The sequence below is a fragment of the Hyperolius riggenbachi genome, chromosome 8, assembly GCF_040937935.1.
Source record: "Hyperolius riggenbachi isolate aHypRig1 chromosome 8, aHypRig1.pri, whole genome shotgun sequence".
NCBI classification, from domain to species: Eukaryota; Metazoa; Chordata; class Amphibia; order Anura; family Hyperoliidae; genus Hyperolius; species Hyperolius riggenbachi.
The window spans coordinates 142,653,212-142,673,325 of record NC_090653.1 but is presented as its reverse complement, the minus strand read 5'-3'; the positions used below and the strand labels follow the sequence as shown (position 1 = coordinate 142,673,325).

The following is a 20,114-nucleotide window of genomic DNA, read 5'->3' as shown; positions in this document are numbered from 1 at the left end:
AACACATTAGAATAGCTTTTGGAACTTGTAGGATGATAAAAAACAGGATGCAATTTTTGTTACGGAGTCTCTTTAAGTCTTGAGGTGGTTTTAAAACTACTGTAATTGGGTTATTTCTTCAAAATTTACGTTAAGAAGGTTTTGGAAGTTAAATAATTGGGAAGGGCACAAGAAAAACCAGAATGCCATCTGCAAATGCAGCCACCTTATGTGCTTTATCACCAGTAAAAATTCCCTTGATATCTGGACAGCATCTTATTTTTGGCAAATGGATTCAGGTCTTCTAAACTGGGACAGTTAGGACTCTTTTACATTTAATGGGTTGGTATGCGCTGGTATACGTTAGTGTGAGTTGGTACACATTTTTCCATAGCAGTGCATTGTAAAAAAGCTTTCAGTTAAAACGCGTATAGTGTGAACTGAGCCATAGAAAAACACAGGCATTACTTTGAAAATCAATTTTCTTTCAGTTATAACTGATAGCAACTGATTAAGTGTAAAAGGGGCCTTACTGTCACAGTGTTGGGCTGTGTTCCCACTTGAGCTGATAACAGACATTTTTTGTCCGTTCTCTGCTCATCATAAAACTGACAGTGAACACATACGTTACATAGAGTTGTTATCTATGCAAAAGAACTTGTCAACAGCTTGTTAAATTCAGTCTGCTTTCCTGAAAAGTAAATCGAGGCTGAAACAGCAGAGAAACAGTGAGATAAGACTCCTAGTGAGCTTTAACCAGCCTGGCGTTCTATTAAGATCGCCAGGCTGGCGACCGGACGTTTTTTTTTTTATAAAAAAAAACTATCGCATGCAGCCAACTAAAAGTTGGCTGCATGAAAGCACTCCTGTCGCATACTTCTGATGAGCAGCCTCTCTTGTTTTGCTTTCCTCGACACCATGGCGTCGAGCGGAGTGATGTCATGGACATCAGCCGACGTCCTGACGTCAGCTGTCTCCGATCCAGCCCTTAGCGCTGGCCGGAACTGACTGATCCGGCTGCGCTGGGCTCGGGTGGCTGGGGGGACCCTCTTTCGCCGCTGCACGCGGCGGCGATCAGGTAGCACACGCGGCTGGCAAAGTGCTGGCTGTGTGTGCACCTTTTTATTTGGACAAAAATCGGCCCAACAGGGCCTGAGCGGCAGCCTCCGGCGGTAATGGATGAGCTGAGCTCGTCCATACCGCCAGGCTGGTTAAGAGCTCTAAAGTTCAAAGGCTTCTTTTTTTTTTAGCTTAACAAAGGGAGGGTGTGTTCTAAACAGCAACAATCTGATTAAATCTTAAAAATGAATCCATTAAACTGAACATAAACATATGAGGCTCTTTTCCATGTTACTAATGTTCTATTTATCATCCATGCTACACATAGAATTCATTATCTCATAGGTTTATTTTCACTGCAGGTTCTCTTTAAAGCGGTATCGTCACCATAAAAATAAAATTTCAACAGCAACTGGTCTGAGTGCATTAAGTGATAAAGATGCTAAGCCTGCATTCAAAACTTTCAAAACATTTTCTGCTGTTATGATTTGGAGTTATCACATACTTAAGGAACACTGGCCCTTTAGTAGTCGTGCCAAAGAATTGCAGGGGTTCTTTTTATCTATAATCTATTCCTCCTCTTCCCTTTATTTCCCTGCCAGCTTCTTATCTGAAACCTAACCCCCTACTCACTTGTGTTTACAAGCAAGGCTGAGGCGACTCAGCGATTGGAGGAGACAAGAAAAAAAGTAAAGGGCAGAAATGACATCACAAGTTAGCCTTAACTGTGGGCAAAAGACATGGCCCCCACCAGGAACAGAATTCTCGTCATTTACTATATAACATTCACTGAAATCAAAACGTGGACAGTATAATACATGTGTTATGTAAGCAGATCAAGTATTTATCTACTTATATATGTGTTTTTTTTTTCCCTGGCATAGTATGGCTGATCCTACTGCTTTAAAACCCCATGCTAGAGTGCAAGTATGGCTAACAACATGCCAAATGTCACAAAATACAAAGCTAACATGTTCATCTTGTGCCTTTAGCTGCAGACAGAAAACATAAAACATCTAAGAGGCTATTAAAATCATTAACCTTAAATGTTTAAAACGGCGTAGTCCAAAGGTGTCTCTATTCTCGTGAAATATTTGCCTAATCTAGGGAAAGAATGACTTCCTGCATATGGTGCGAAGTTTCACTCAAAAATCTTATCGCTAGACTCTATTGCAGAAATGTTCTTATAAGCGAGGTACACATAATTAAAGGGACTTTGTTGTCACTCGCTTTGACTGCTTTTTTATAGATGGTGACTGCATTAATTCTCCTTAAGGGTTTGCATCTGCCTCTCGCCACCTGTTCAACATTTAAATGATAATAGTTAGGAGGAGAATCTGATGAAGCAGCAGTTTCCTCTAACCACTGGGAGACTTTTAATCACAAATAAAACATTGTGATTCAGACTTTTTCAACTTATTTATTTGTAAAATTAAAAAGTTGGAAGGAAATTACATTCAGAAAAAGAATCAATGGTACCTTTGGGCCAGATTGTGGGCTCTAATTGGCATCCAAAATATGAAAGCAACAATATATGAAGGGTTAAGGACAATCTCCAAGAATCTAAGTAATAATCAAATATCCCACTGCGCAAAATTGAGTAGCCCATGGTGCAGCATTACGTGCATTCAATTAGTGCCTGTTGTCTGTCACAAGCGGAATGCAAAATGAAGTTCAAAGTCAAAGTGAATCAAGTTAATTGATGCAAAGTTCTTCTAAAGTTTACTAAGTAGACTAGCACATTCAGAACCCAGCAATGGAAACAAACTGAATGTTAAGCCGTGTTCCACATGCCGCATTTTGCATACCGCGTCTGTCTACGAAACTGACCTGGCAACCATGGTTTTGCAGTGCAATGCACAGCAATGGACATTCAGATGTGACATACGAAAAAATGCAGCAGACACGATTTCTTCTACCCCACATGTGATTCGGGAGTAGCCTATTAATTTCAACGAAATTGCGTGCAAGAGAATGAAAGGAGTCAGGATTTGTGGAAATGGGGGTTTCTACATCCTTATCTGATAAGAGATCTATTTAAAACTGTGTTTGGAAATCAATCAACTTGTCCACTTTAAATTTACTACCACTACCCAGGAATGGGAATTAGCACTTAACTTATGTCCACACTTTAGATTTTTCTTGTCTTGGGGAAATGTCCCCCTCCTCTCCATAGAGCAGTACAGATAACTTGACAGGGAGCTGAGTGTCTGCATAGTGATCATTCCAAAGTTCTAAAGATTGCATTGAGTGACATAATGTGAAGGTGTGTGTAAAGGTATCTGTTGCAGTTGTATAAACTGCAGAGCCGGGACAAGGTCCTCCAGCACCCAAGGCTGAGACACCAAAGTGCGCCCCTTCATCCCTCCCACCCCAGCCATCACACACTGATTGCTATGAGACTAAAAGGCGCCCCAGAGCCCCCAACACCTTAATCTCTAGTTATCTGGCTTGCAGTCACTGCCAAGTATCCCCTGTTCTTATTTTTCTTTGCTTCAAACACAATGGGTGAATGATAGCTGAGTGAGTTGTGCACCCCCCTTACACAGCACCCTGAGGCTGGAGCCAATCTCACCTCTGCCTCGGCCCGGCCCTGATAAACTGTGTTAGAGTTTGGACTATGTGCCCTCCTCTTTTGTTAGCAGACAGTTTGCATGAGCCAGGGTGACACTTTATTAGCCCACAGTTTGGTGTTTTCCTTGAAGTGACAAGTGACAAATATTGCCATGCTCATGTAGCACACTACAATTTTACTGCTGTTTAGACAAGTAGCGTAGTGTGTGTTCGGCAACTTGCATTATGTACCCAATACCTGTGTTGCTTTTACAATGTGTGCTACGCTATAACTGCTGTATTGTAAATATACTGAAGACCAGGAGTGTCAAACTCAAATACAAAGTGGGCTGAAATTGAACACTGAGACCAAGCCACAGGCCAACCTCAATGTCTAGTGGCCAACTCCCTCCCTTATAAAGTTTCCTAGTGTCTAGTGGCCCTCCTCCCTCCCCTAAACAGTTCTCTGGTGTCTAATGAATCCTCCCTCCACCATACATTTCCCTCATGTCTGGTGATCCTCCATCTCTTCCCTATACAGTTCCCTGGTATCTAGTGACTGACCTCTCCTATACAGTTCCCTGGTGTCTAGTGGCCCTCCTTCCTCCCCATACAGTTCCCTAGTGTCTAGCAGCCCTCCCTCTCCTATACAGTTCCCTAGTGTCTAATAGCACCCTCCTTCTCCTATACAATTCCCCGGTGTCTAGTGGTCCACTCCCTTCCCTATACAGTTCCTTGATGTCTGGTGGTCCTCCCTCTCTCTCCCCTTATACAGTTCCATGGTGTTAAGTGGTCAACCCTCCCCTATACAGTTCCCTGGTGTCTAGTCCTCCCCACTGCACCCCTAAACAGTTCCCTGGTATCTAATGCCTCTTCTCTTCACCACTACAGATCCCCTGTGTCTGGTGGCCGTCCCTCTCTCCCTTAAATAGTTCCCTGGTGTCTAGTGGCCCCCTCCCCTATACAATTCTCTGGTTTCTAGTGGCCCTACTCCCTACCTGTACAGTTCCCTGTTGTCTAGTGTTCTTCCCTCCCTCCCCATACAGTTCCCTAGTGTCTAATGGCCTTCCCTTTCTCCCCTTATACAGTTCCCTGGTGTTTAGTAGTCCTTCCTCCCCTATAAAGTTCCCTTGTGTCTAGTGGCCTACATCCCCCCTCCCATACAGTTCCCTCATGTCTACAGGTTCCCTTCCCTCCCCTACACAGTTCCCTGGTGTCTAGTGGTCCCCCTCCCTCCCCTACGCAGTTGCCTGGTGTCAAGTTATTCCCCCTTGCACTCCTAAACAGTTCTCTGGTGTATAGCAAACCCCCATCCTCCCTATACCATTCCCTAGTGTCTAGTGCTTGTCCCTCCCTCCCCCATATGGCTTCCCTGGTGATCTAGGGATTCACCTCCAATATACTATCCCTGGTGATCCACAGTGGGGCATAAAACATAATGCAAAGCATGGGAAACCACTTGCAGGCCACATTTGATGGCTCTGTGGGGCAGGTTTGGCCCACAGGCCAGAATTTGCCTTGTATGCGGTACACCATGATAAGATAAACAACTGTTTGTACATTCCCAAATCTACATAGAACAAGGCTATGTTCCATTTACCTTAATTCTCACTGTAAGGGTTAAGATAATCATGTATGTAAAAGACGCTTTCTCTTCAATCTGACTGTAGCGTAACTCTCACTGCCTGGTAACTAATTACATGCCATAAAACTCTTGCAAGGCAGAGAAACACTTCTGGGTGCAGAGAATAGATAAAAAAAATGTCAAGAGTTAAAAATGGAAGCTGTAAACCATTAAAAGACTTTGTGATGCAGCTGAGACAATAAAAGCAATACTCTTACATTTCCACCTTTTTAAACACAAAAGAAGTAGGATAAATTGTTAATCTCGTCACTATATTTTCAATTCAGGTTTGCTTTAATTAAATCCTTTATGTAAGGCTGGCAGTATTTGATTTTACGGTTTTATTAATCAGGGTGCTTTATGTCTCCCTTTGATATTTATTATCTAGTTATAATAAAGTTTTATGTAATGGGTCTGAGCATTCACAGTAGTTATTTAGGCTTTGATTTATCTACCAAGTAATTATAGATGTGGATGCCCTGCAATATAAGGAATGCATTCACACATCTTTTCAATGCAAATATAGAATTTGCAATAATAACGTCCTGTGGTAAGATATTCCACATCACTCTCAAGGTAAAAAACCCATTTCTAAACAGGGGGTAAAATCTCCTTTATTTCATACACAGTTCATGTCTTTTCATCCTTTGTAGATGCACAAGTAGAAAAAAGCATCCGGGAACCAGTCGCAGCAGAGTAATGCTTACTTTAAGCTTTAATTCTTCACCATGAATCTGACATACAATAAGTGGAGGCCTGACAGCCGTTTCGCAGGATTAACCTGCTTCTTCATAGGCAAGGTATATTTGTTGCCTCTGAAGAAGCAGGTTAATCCTGCGAAACGGCTGTCAGGCCTCCACTTATTGTATGTCAGATTCATGGTGATGAATTAAAGCTTAAAGTAAGCAGTACTCTGCTGCGACTGGTGCCCGGATGCATTTCTCTACTTGTGCATTAATCGTGGTTTGATTGATCTGGAGACACGGTCTGCTACACCTGCTACCCACTGTGTGTCTGCCGTCTAAGCATCTTGTACCAATCACCTTTTGCCTTCTCTTGTGAATTCATCCTTTGTAGAGACCTACAGATAAAAGCTTACTGGCCAATTTTTATATTGGTTTTAGGTATATGCATCCATGTACAGCATTAGATCATCTCTGTAGCCCAACCTTGGAGTGAAGTGGAAAGTGTGAAGTTGCCTATTTTGCACCTGTTTTAAAGGAATACTATCGATGTATGCATTTATTTTTAAATGCTGTATGTTGTAGCACACATTAGGACAAGTACTAGGAGCAATTTGATTCCTCACACAGCTGTTCCTCTCAGCTGTAAAATCCTCCGTCAGTTTTGGCCGTCAGTGTTTGATACAAATGTATCTATATGCTGAGGGCTCCCAGAGGGCTAAGCCCATGTCTGCACAGGGGAGTTGCTATCAACTCCTCAGTTTATAGTTTAATTATCACCTTGCTGAAAGAATCTTATTGATATGGTGGTAAGGGGTTAAAGATTCTAGCAATGTGTGTTTATTATCTTTGCTTCTCTTGACTGATAAAGATACTAATAATGCTAATTGTAAACAGTGGTCTGCCCCTCTCAGCAGCTTGTAAAGTGGATGCAGCCTGCAGTGAATCACCACAAGCAGGCAGCCAGACTGAGTGTAAACACAGACTATTGTTTATAGCTAGTTATATTCCAGCAATATTCCAGCTCATTTAGTTACCTGTTACCACCTCAGATCAGCCTATTTCTCCTCATGTCTCCTGCATGCTGTGAGTGACACAGTGAAATATATTTGTGAGCTGTGTGACAGAGTAACCAAGCAGCTCAGGGTGACCCAAACTACTATGAGCTGTGTGAGAAATGAATTTTTAAGCAGGGATAGCAAGAGAGAGACCTGGGTGAATAAATAAAGTGCCCCTAGCACTAGTGGTAATGTGTACACTAATATACAGTATTAAAAAAAAAAAGTCGTTTCAATCGATAGTACTCCTTTAAGACTTCCTTTCAGTAAAGCACAAAAAGGAGGAGAAGAGGTGCCCAAGGGTATAATAAAACGGGTTAAAACTAATAAAATGAGAACAACAATGAGATGGCTTAACTCAATGGAGACAACATTTATATAATAAATGTATTATAACTTTATTTTGCAAACCTTGTAAAGTTCATTTATTATATGAATTTTGTCTTCATTGAGGTAAGCCACCTCATTTTTTTCTCATTTTATTTGTTTTAACCTAGTTTTATTGTACTTTTGGGTGCCTCTTCTCCTCTCTTTTGCGCTTGTTCACCCTCCTTTGGAGGGGTATTCCCTGGCCCTTTAGACTTCTGCCATCATCTGGACAAGTGGTTCTTTTTACATGAGGAGTGTGACAGCATTCAGCTTTCCTGGATACCCGAGTGGAGGCAGGTCTTAAATTTCCACCTGCTTCTAGTGGTTATTTGCCCCTTTTGCAACCTCCCTTTGTGAGTACCACCTTTCCTTACACTACTAATTTCGACCATTGTGTTACTCTACTGGGGATCCCATTGCAAAGTGGTTCCCAAAATAGATGGTGCAGACGTTTTTCATACAGGCAATGTGAAGACCTTACTTGTGTATGCCCAGTCTAGATGTACTTGTACATGACATGAGTATGGCTACAAGAAATCAATTTGACAACCTCTTGTCCAATTAGATCAGGAGTCCCAAAACGTTTTGGGTCAAGGGCCGGGTCAAAATACTTCAGACTGCTGGGGGGCCGGAGTATACATAAAATGATGGCTTTGCGGGCCAGACAGTGAAGCATACCCAGGTGACAACCTGCAGTCCAAATGGATGGCAGTGTCACCTGAAGTGGAATTTGATTGGAAACCAGCAAATTACTTCTTTCTGGCTTCCATGTGGATGGGTGGTGCCAGCTTTGCTATTCTATATGTGGACCACCAATATTTAAAGATGTAGCTGACAGCATCTATAAGTAATACATTTTCTGTGTGGGGGGCCAGTAAAAAAGGCTCAGGGGGCCGCATTCGGCCTGCGGGCCTTAGTTTGAGGACCACTGAATTAGATTATAGGGGCCGAACACCAGAATGGTGAGCTATAAGAAGATTTAAAGGGAAGGTTCAGGGATCGTTGAAAAAAAATAAAAATCCGCATCCACTTACCTGGGGCTTCCTCCAGCCCGTGGCAGGCAGGAGGTGCCCTCGGCGCCGCTCCGCAGGCTCCCGGTGGTCTCCGGTGGCCGACCCGACCTGGCCAGGCCGGCGGCCAGGTCGGGCTTCTTCTGCGTTCCAAAATGCGCCTCACGGCGGCGCGCTGACGTCATCGGACGTCCTCCGGGCTGTACTGCGCAGGCTCAGAACTACTATATTATCACATCTTATTTTTGTTTTTGCTTTAGGTATGCTTCAAGTTTTGTTGGTACTATGGTGTCTATTGTTTATTTCAAAGATAAAGACAGTGTAATGCTATCCACAGGTTTGTTCTTTATGTCTGGAGGATATAATCATTCTGGTTGCTGACAGCTTCATACACAGAAACACTTGGCCTAGTTAACAGTTGTGTTCTCACTTAGTAGGACGGAGAAGCTGGGTGAAAAAATAGCAAGTGGAAGAGGTTTTGGAACATACAGTACAGGGATGAGCAGAAACTACGCCAGTGCGAATTTACGCATCGTAGTTCACATTTCAGCATCGTAGTTCGTAGGTGAAGTTTCAAAACTACGCTTACGAATTTACGTGTAGCGAAGTACCGCTACGCGTAGCTTATGCCCACTATGCGTAGTTACCATGTGTATTGCGTAGTGAACTACGAATGCGTTACTCGCATCTAATTTTCCGCGTGCGATTGTATGTTTACAAATTTACGCATTGGAAAGGGGAATGTACTCATAGATCCCAGTATAAGCATTTAAAAGAGGAATAAGGCCTCTTGCACACTGCATGCATTTCCGATTCAGATTCCGCTTTTTAATCGGTTTTTACACCCGATTCCGATTCAGATTTTTAATCTTTACTGCATGCTGCATTTTTGATCTGTTTTTATGTTAAATGTATTCAGGGAAAATCGGAATTGAAAATCAGAATCGGAAACGGAATCGGAATCAGAATCGGAAAACAGATTTGCAGTGTGCAGGGAGCCTTAATGCATAAAACTTTCTGCATATGAGCATAAGCATCCGCATACACTACACTTCACATTACGCGCAATTGCGTATTTGAATGCGTAGCCTACAAAATGCATACGAAGCGAATATTTGATTTCGAAGCCGTAGTTTGGCAAAGCGTAATTGCGTAAAATTACGCATAGTTCCAGGCGTAGCGAAGTTGGCTGACAACAACCATCCCTGATACAGTATTTTTCAAGAATGATTGTCTGAATATAAGATGCCTCATAAACACTAGCTGAAAATCCTGACCGCAATTATTTTTGAATTCATATTATACAATAAAAATAATAATTATTGTGTATTTATATATCACTACATCTACACATCACTTTACAGAGTACATAGTAAGTCATTGACTGTGCTTTAACCACTTCACCACTGAGGGGTTTTACCCCTTGACCACCAGAGCAATTTTCACCTTTCAGCGCTCCTTCCATTCGTCTATAACTTTATTATTACTTATCGCAATGAAATGAATTAGGCTTTCTTTAGGTGGGACATTATGCCAAAAATTATTTTATTCTAAATGTATTTTAATGGGAAAATAGGAAAAAATGTGGGAAAAAAATTATTATTTTTCAGTTTTTGACCTTTATAGTTTTTAAATAATGCATGCTACTGTAATTAAAACCCATGAAATGTATTTGCCCTTTTGTCCCGGTTATAAAACCGTTTAAATTATGTCCCTATCACAATGTTTGGTGCCAATATTTTAATTGTAAATAAAGGTGCATTTTTTTCAGTTTTGCGTCCATCCCTAATTACAAGCCCATAGTTTATAAAGTAACAGTGTTATACCCTCTTGACATAAATATTTTAAAAGTTAAGTCCCTAAGGTAACTATTTATGTATTTTTTTTTCATTGTAATTTTTTTTTTTTTTTAAATTACAAAAAAAAAATATTGGGGAGTGTGGGAGGTAAAGAGTTAATTTTTAGTGTAAAACATTTATTTGTATGTGAAAAATAATTTAAGGTGTAGTTTTACTATTTGGCCACAAGATGGCAGCAGTAACTGTTTGTTTAATGCGACCTGCAAGCGTCCTTTCGGACGTTTGCAGGAAGTACTAGGAGGCTGAGAACGTTTCTTTTTTCACAATGATCGCGCTGCTTATCGGATAAGCAGCGGATCATTGCGGGGCTTGGATCAACGAACGGGAGTGGATTTTCCCGTTCATTGATCTACGGGCGAGCAGCCGACGGCGTGTTTACTAGGGGGAGTGCGCACTAGAGCAAGCGGGAGCGCGGGCAGCGCCGGGAGCGCGGAAAGTACGCATTTCTCCGTCCCTGGGGGATGAAAGGATGGAAAAAGGGACGGAGAAATGCGTACGGGCGGGGGTAAAGTGGTTAAGGTGCTCACAATCAAATCTCTACTAGTGACTGTCATGTTTAGAACTCATAGAGAAGCATGTGATCAGTTTAGTCAGGCGAGAAATATGCAAGTCTCTGATTTGCAAGTCATGGTCATGTGCTAAAGCAGGATATGGTCACAGCAAATCAGAGCTTTGCAAATCTATCAGCTGATCAAACAAATCACATGCTTCTCCATGAGTTCTCCTAGACATGATCATCACTCATTTCATATTTTCTTGCTTGCTGGTGGTTTGAATGGCATTTTATAACAAAGTGTGAAAACATTGCCTAGGAGAAAACTCAGGAGAGAAAGTGAATTGCATATGGACCTATGATAGGTGTTGTTTCTGCTCTCTTCAGAACACACAACATACAAACATTCTGCAGTGAAACGCCTTCCTGCATTAAATATGTTGCCACCTCCAGAAAGTAATTTCCAGAATGTAAATCAGGGTGAAGAAAGATTTTACATTGGGCAAACACTGACTAAACGTATTCATAAAGTAATATTGTAAAAAATAAGTCATTTCATATTCAGTAAAGTTCATCTTATCTGTATGTTATTGGGAGGAAACCAGAATGCATGGATGAAGCTTTCATAAACACGCAAGCTCCATGCAGTTAGCATTCAGACCCAGTAACCCTAGTGAGGCAAGAGTGCTAACCACTATGCCACTGTGTTGACTCCATACCAGAGATGGTCAGTCAAAAGCTAATAATATTCTGTTGTTCCAAATGTTCATTGTATGCAAATGAAGGCAGTTTGGAATTTGACCAATAAAAGGCAGTAGCTGATGATCTTCTGCTGCATACATTTCTATTCCATGCTGACAGAAGTCTATGGCTGGTTCTGCAGCCTTGCACTTATGAATATTTATAGCGTTTCTTAATATTTTAGCAGAATTATCTCTTTGTTGGTAGATGGTGTACATCACTGCGGAGTTGCAACCAGATTTTATTTTCCGGCTAACCAAATATGCTTTATTGGATAAATCAGGTGCAGAGTTATTAATTTTCACAACTTAATTTTACACAGCGTTCAATAGATTTCAAGAGCTAAACAAACATTCATTATCTTGTCTTTGATCATGATTTATTGATGAACACATTTTTTTTGTCTTTCCTTAACCAGGGAATTCTTAATTATGCTCAGAAGTTTATCCAAATCTAATTAAAATGTGCTTTTTGTGTAATCGCTTGTCTTAGATTGATTTGCAAATTGTTACTATATTTGAAGAGACGTGAAGGACAAACATGGGGAACAGATATCAGGAGCCAGGGATTGATTTACTAAAGTTGGCGAACAACAGAGAACATAATTGATGCAACAAACTTGTTCAGTATTTTAAAAAATTGTTATTAGGTGGCAAAAGTTTGCAACAATCACCTGAGTCATAACAGACAATAGTGCAGATTGCTGGAAGGTCATAGTTACATATAGTTACATAGTTATTTTGGTCCATACGTCCATCGAGTTCAACCAGTATAAAGTACAACACCAGCCTGCTCCCTCACATATCCCTGTTGATCCAGAGGAAGGCGAAAAAACCCTTACAAGGCATGATCCAATTAGCCCCTAAAGGGAAAAATTCCTTCCCGACTCCAGATGGCAATCAGATAAAATCCCTGGATCAACATCATTAGGCATTACCTAGTAATTGTAGCCATGGATGTCTTTCAACGCAAGGAAAGCATCTAAGCCCCCTTTAAATGCAGGTATAGAGTTTGCCATAACGACTTCCTGTGGCAATGCATTCCACATCTTAATCACTCTTACTGTAAAGAACCCTTTCCTAAATAAATGGCTAAAACGTTTTTCCTCCATGCGCAGATCATGTCCTCTAGTCCTTTGAGAAGGCCTAGGGACAAAAAGCTCATCCGCCAAGGTATTATATTGCCCTCTGATGTATTTATACATGTTAATTAGATCCCCTCTAAGGCGTCTTTTCTCTAGACTAAATAAACCCAGTTTATCTAACCTTTCTCGATAAGTGAGACCTTCCATCCCACGCATCAATTTTGTTGCTCGTCTCTGCACCTGCTCTAAAACTGCAATATCTTTTTTGTAATGTGGTGCCCAGAACTGAATTCCATAAGGTCAGCAAGTTAGTTCTCATGCTGTTAGCAATATACAGCTATCCACAGCAAGACGTTTTTTAGTAGCTCCAGTCTGCATTTGTAAAAACAAAAAAACATAAAAAAAAGTCCTTCCTATGGATGATTTCACATGCCTGCTTTCATTCAAACACTGCGGTCCCGAACAAGCCCGGCTATTTCCCCCGGCGTCAAAGCGGAAAACTGCTAGTAGGCCACTGCCATTATTATTGTCTGAGCAAAAAGCTGCTACTGCGCACGTCAACACACTCAGGGGTCCCTCAGTTGGAATAAGGCTGAACAAGAGGACGAGGGAAGCCTCAACTCTCGAGACAAGTACTCCCTAGAGGCACATTTTACCCTTCAGGGTCTCTATAAAACTTGCTTTTTGGGAGCAAAAGCTCGGCAGAAAAAGGGTTAAACCCATAGTTATCATTAGTTATGGCAGTGAATAAGGCAGTGCTAACACTTTTAGAAAACATATACAGGATCTTCTCAAAAAATTAGCATATTGTGATAAAGTTCATTATTTTCTGTAAAGTACTGATAAACACTAGACTTTCATATATTTTAGATTCAAATACACACAACTGAAGTAGTTCAAGCCTTTTATTGTTTTAATATTGATGATTTTGGCATACAGCTCATGAAAACCCAAATTTCCTATCTTAAAAAATTTGCATATTTCATCCGACCAATAAAAGAAAAGTGTTTTTAAAACAAAAAAAGTCAACCTTCAAATAATTATGTTCAGTTATGCACTCAATACTTGGTCGGGAATCCTTTTGCAGAAATGACTGCTTCAATGCGGCGTGGTATGGAGGCAATCAGCCTGTGGCACTGCTCAGGTGTTATGAAGGTCCAGGATGCTTCGATAGCGGCCTTAAGCTCATCCAGCGTGTTGGGTCTTGCGTCTCTCAACTTTCTCTTCACAATATCCCACAGATTCTCTATGGGGTTCAGGTCAGCAGAGTTGGCAGGCCAATTGAGCACAGTAATACCATGGTCAGTAAATCATTTACCAGTGGTTTTGGCACTGTGAGCAGGTGCCAGGTCGTGCTGAAAAATGAAATCTTCATCTCCATAGGTCTAATGTTTATCAGTACATTACAGAAAATAATGAACTTTATCACACTATGCTAATTTTTTTGAGAAGATCCTGTACTTTTCTTATATCAAAACAATATGGCAGCATGCAATGAGAAAAGCACAAGTCATCTGCTTACCTCTGGGATTACTGAGTGATGCTTCATTCGCTTTCTCCCCATCCCCACAGAGACTCTGATCGAATGGGAGGCATTGATCCCCTGTTCCTGCCACTACTTCAAAGTTTTTGGCCAATTCCTTAACATCAGTGAGAGATTTCACTCTGTATACCTTCCTTGTGTTAGTGTCAGAAAGGTAAACAGATTCTGAAGAAGGATCCACAGCAAGGTAATATTTGTGAGCAGGGCTAGTACTGAAAGATAAGAAATACATTATATTATTATAACTGTAATCATTTTCGACTGGATAATAGATCTGCATACATTTTTGCCCATGGTCATTTTTAACGTGACGGTAAAAATGGCACTGGACGACCGCCACTTAAAGTGGACCCAAATTAAAAATACAAGATTTTAGAAATAAAATCTATTTTCTAAATTATAATGATAAATAGCAGCCTTTTTTCAGCTGCATGATGACAAATATAAAATATATTACATTTATTGGAGGAACCCCTCCCTTCCTTTCATATTGCCGGGACACAATCCGGCACACTGGTGGAGTAGGAGGTGTCTGGCAAAGGAAGAATTGCTAATGGATGCCATCTGTATAACCCTAGCTATGAAAAGAGAAGGGTGAAAAGCATGCACTGAAATGATCATAGGCTTGAAGGAGTGTTTATTTATCTTTGTATGTGTCAGAGTGGTGCAACTAAATATTTTGAATTAAAAAAATGTTTGGTTTGGGTCCACTTTAAAATGGTGGCAGTAGTTACTGTTCACTGCTGATAGTCACCACTTTTACTATTGTCGCTTATGAGCAGAGAGGTAGTTTAGGGAGTTAAAGCTAGGAAGGGGGTAAGGTTAAGCATGAGCTAGCTAAGTTGGGGAGGTGGTTAAGAGTTAGGCGCCTAGGGAGTTGCTTAAGGTTAGGCAGTGTGAGGAGAGTGGTTAAGGTTAGGCACCAGGTGGGGTATTATGGTTAGGCATAGGTAGAGGGATGGTTTATTCAGTGTAAAGCAATGCAAAAAAAATGTTTTTAAAATTCTCAGTGTTGTGTACGAGTACGCGCTTGCGTTTTTCAATATTTTCCCATTACCAATGGAGTATAATACAGTATCATATTGGTTTAGTAAAAATTCAGTCCTCAGCATCTCCATTGAGATACATTATGTGCACTTTACATGCATTTTGAAAATATGCAGCAACTTGTGCTTTTTCAAAAACACAAATTGTAAAATGCACATATATGCATTTTTACATACAGCCCATAGACTTTCATTATTCTCAAAAACGCTAGCGTTTTCTGCAACACTGGCATTTCTGCCTAGTGTTTTGCTAACCTGAGACTAGACAGGGGCAGTATTATACAATACCCTGCTCCCGGCAATCACATCTCCTCCACTTCTTGGTTAGTTTGCAACTGTCCTGCAGCCAGTCAATAACCAAAAACTTTGACTTTAACAAATAATCACCTTCCATAATTTTCCTCTATAGATATGTGATTTGGGCACAGGCTTTCATCAGTTTTAGGTAGCTGTGCACAAGCTACTGGTTACAGTAAATTAATTCGGCACCTGTGTTTGGCTATTGCATGGCCAAGCATAAAAGTAAGTTAAAAATTAGCCAAATGCAGGTATCCAACACCTACATTTAGGTATTTAATAGCGGAGGGCTGAGTGCTTTTATAGCCAAGCATCACTGCTGAAAATTTGCATTAGGCTATTAGAGTGCCCAAATTAAGCCAAACCACTTAGTGCCCAAATGATGTGCAACCCCAGCCATGCCATAACACCTGTTGCACAACCTGGTTATCATTGTGCAGACTCACTACAAAGCTAAAAATACAAAAACAAACTATGATCTGTTCAGATCAGTTTATAACGTGTGTGCGGTGTGGAGTGATGTTTTGAAGGAGAGGCAAATGTAATTGGCAGAATACTTTTTATTGTGGAGAGAAACTCATCCGAACACAGATAAAATATTTAGCCCTGGATTCTAGTAAGGTGATGCAAGGTAAATGCTAAGCTCTTTAACACTTTGTTGTGTTATATTCATGGTATACAGTATATCTACTATAATGAAGTCAAATTATTGCCCCCTGTTTTTGGATTAAAAGGGTAAGGGTCACAAAGATATTCTAACATGTTAATCCCAGCAAATGTTGTGACCCACGATTGACCAGGAGGCAGCTTCCATTTCAGCGTAAGAAATTAGATATCAGCTACATTGGGCAGGGAACCCCCTCCTCAAACACTTGGTGAGTGATGAATTCTACCATTAAAGTGAAAAGTTTAACATACTGTCAGCGGCTATTCCGTTATGATACCTGCAGACCAGGCATCTCATAATCTGATGCGGCAGGCGGGAGATATTCTGCAACACATGAGCTGTGATGAGGTAATTGGCTCAGGTGGCTGCCTGCTATTGCTTGTATTTTGGATTGGAAATAAAGACTTACAAGTACAACTCGAGGACATTGATTGATGTTGCCACAGAGATGGCTTGCTTGCAATTAGGGTTTCTGCTATGCCAGCAGACATTTTAATCTTTGCCAGCAGCGGGGACTCTATCATGGGCTTAGTAGCGGTTTAGTGTACTTAGGCATCTCAGCATCCCGTGGGCCTCAATTTCAAGGCAGAACAATGTACTGTAGTCTATTGTTAAATACAATAATATTATTATATATTTATACATTTATATGACACTGACATGTTTTCTACTGTGCTTTTACAGAGGACATTAAGACAGTCATTTCACTCTCTTGTCCTTTAAAAGTGCTTTACAACACACTGGGTATAATATAGGTATTTCAATTTATAGGGGGACAAGTGACATTGAAGCAAAAGTTCCAAATCCTGGGAAATATTACTTTGTAATACTTTATCTGCAATATTTTTGCACTTGGATCTTGTTAAAGGGACTCCGAGCAGTGCAGAAACGATGGAAAGATGCATATTTAAAGCTCTCTTTCTCCTCTTTCCAATGATATATAAACCGCCACCCTACGCCTTTTAGTTTTCGCTATTTTCGCGATTGAAATTGCAGCGGCCACGATTTTTAATAATAAATAGAGAAAACTAAAAGGCGTAGGGCGACGATTTAGGTGTCGCCAGAAAGAGGAGAAAGAGAGCTTTAAAATGATATCCATCTTTCCATAGTTACATTGTATTACACAGGGCGACCTTTTCTGCTGAATGGAGCTGCTGACAATGGGGAAAGTGTCGCCCTGTGTAATACAAGTAACTATGGAAAGATGGATATCATTTTAAAGCTCTCTTTCTCCTCTTTCTGGTGACACCTAAATCGTCGCCCTATGCCTTTTAGTTTTCTCTATTTTTTGCGATTGAAATAGCGACCGCGGCAATTTCAATTGCGAAAATAGCAAAAACTAAGAGGCTTAGTTTTATATATCATTGGAAAGAGGAGAAAGAGAGCTTTAAAATGATATGGATCTTTCCATAGTTTCTGCACTGCTCGGAGTCCCTTTAAGATCGCAAGCATTTTTCATATAGACTGCTAATAGCAAAATGCAAGTGTTCCAAAAAGCTACATTCTGTACCAAAGAGATTTTAAAAATAAGAACAACAAACGTTTTCTTAAACTAGTGTATGGGGGAGGATGGGGGGGTTGATTGGATGGATGTTGGTTGGATGAGGTAAACTGGAGTGTTTCTTTAAGTACTTTTATACATTTTACTTTGTGTCTTGTTTACATTGATTCTTCCCTGCTGCATTTGATCAAGGACAGTAGTAATTTTAAAGTGTGAATGCAGCAATTAAGCAACAATAGTAATATACAATGGGTCCTACAGGGGAAAAGTGCTTTACAAATGTTGCTTCATCACTGTTGTACAAAGGTTGCAACTGCACCTGGGTTCCTGAGCCAGTAGGCCCCCCTGGTGCCCCAGGTGCCTTCATCCACTGCATTAGTTCTAAATTGGTGTCATAGTAGTATTGATCACCTCTATAAAAGGGTTTTGGGCAATTGAAGGTGGTGAATTCACCGCCTGTCAGCTACTCTTTGCACTGACCGGGTGCTTGTTAGTGCTTTGTACCAGCAATAGACAGACATCCCATCCATGGAGTCCCATTTGAGCGAGGCTGTAGCCTTACTCAGGTGCAACATGTTGCTGTTCTTTTCTGCCAGTTAATGCCACACATATCAAGTGCTGACACACGTGGAGGTAAAAATGCTGCCGTTCAGCTGTATTTTAATTGCAGCCGAATGGAGATCATGGGTGCAAGCGCGCAGTTCAGTCTCTCATCTTAAAAAGTACTTATGAATACCAGTACATTTTAACAAACTCCTTTCTTTCCCTCCGCTTACACCTCTCTTACTTCACACAGCTGTTCTTAGAATGTGGGGATTGTAGTCCTATGTTTTGTTGTATATGGAGTGCTTGCGAAGGAAGGAAGGAGGTGACAGCAGTGTGGAATTCCCACTGGAGGCTATAGCTGTGCAGCTATACCACTGTGCACCATAATACTTAGGTGATTATTCGTTAGGTGTAGAGCAGTTATTTTAATTATCATCATTGTAAAAAAATGATATTTAATGTATTTACTTCAACCATAATGCATCTAGTTGTGGAACTTTAAGAGGACCATTTTAAAAGTTATCTTTTCACATTTTAATGTAAAATAGAGTGAGGAATACTATTTCTAAAGGTGTGATATGGCACATCGCTAGTGCTGCATTACATATCTTTGCAATGATAGCTATACCATCTTTTAGGTAAATAAAATATATTCAAGTTTATAGGAATGCAAAGGAGCTCTTCCCACTCAGAGGGTCAGAGAGCAGATCTATGTCAGTCTCTTGCCACCAATCATGGCCACTGCTTTCCATGATGTTGGGATATTCTCCTGCTCTCCTATTGGTCAGCAAGGTCACATGTTTCCAACATTGCGTGACCCAATCCCGTCATTGGAGAGCCAGCAGCCATATGAGAAAAACTGTTTCTCACTTAAAGCAAAACATAAAGCGAAAAAAACCTTGAGATAATGAATTGTATGTGTAGTACGGATAAGGAATGGAACATTTGTAGCAAGAAAAGAATCTCATATTTTATTTTCAGTTATATAGCTTTCTTAATAATATTGCATCATTCTGTCACAGTTTTAAAATCATACTCTGTCTTTTAAAATATTAAATAAAGCAGAACTAATGACCATTTGAACTCTCCTGCTGTAAAACCTTATTACAAACTGTCTCTCACTTTTTCTTTCATGTTTTAACCGTCCTCTCTGCTCTATAAGATACACAACAGCATAATAACCTTTAAAGAAAAACATTTCTTTGTTACAGCTGAAAGAAATCCTGCAATAAATCGGCAGCGTTTCTTCTTCCTGCTTTCTTGGAAGCAGACATATTGTTAACTATATGTCTGCTATATGTCAACCAGCTCTCTGCCATGGCAGAGGGATCAAATTACAACTTGTGCTTAGTCACAGATGAGGGGGAACTAGACAGGCGAAATTCTCTAAATACAAACATTGATGTATGCTTTTCTTCTGTCCTGTGCAAGAGTTCAGATCCACTTTAAGGGCTTCAGACTGTATCCGAACCAGTGGGTCGAAGAGATCAGAGAAGCTCTTTTTGCATAGATAACAACTGAGGTTTTTTTAACTCTTCCTGTACTGGAAATAATATGAGACTCTTTTCTTTGCGACTTATGTTCCATTTCTCAGCTGTACTACACATACAATACATGGGGCTTGAGTCACAAAACTGTGCTAACTGTTAGCACGCTGTGAAAAGTGCTTAGCACGAAATTTCGCGTGATAACGATTATCACGTGCAAAAATTCCCGTTTGCGCGTTAACCTCAATTTTTCGTGCGTTAACGGTCGCGATTGCTCGATAATTTTGCGTTATCGTGAGCGAACGTGAGCGTTTAAGGGCGAAAAATTTGTGTTAATGCTCAAACGCAAATGTTTGCACACGATAACTGTTTTTCCGCGCAAAACCCATTTTTCACGCGATAGCGTGAATTTACCTTTATTTTTGCTTCAGGTTTGCTTTAAGTGGTATTTTTATATTTCTTATAGCAAAGGGAAAATTAATAGGGGCAATGAAGAAGTGAGATGGGGAGTGAGG

The 20,114-nt window shown here is 40.5% G+C and overlaps 1 protein-coding gene across 9 annotated transcripts in view; it reads right to left on the bottom strand.

Moving 5' to 3' along the window:
• The window catches only part of TENM1 (teneurin transmembrane protein 1), a 1,180,670-nt gene that overhangs the window by 189,445 nt on the left and 971,111 nt on the right, over positions 1-20,114 (bottom strand). For all 9 annotated transcript variants that reach the window (XM_068251163.1, XM_068251165.1, XM_068251162.1 and 6 more), the window contains one exon: positions 14,035-14,267. In XM_068251163.1, coding sequence (XP_068107264.1) covers positions 14,035-14,267 — 233 coding nt within the window. The remainder of the gene's footprint in view (positions 1-14,034; positions 14,268-20,114) is intronic.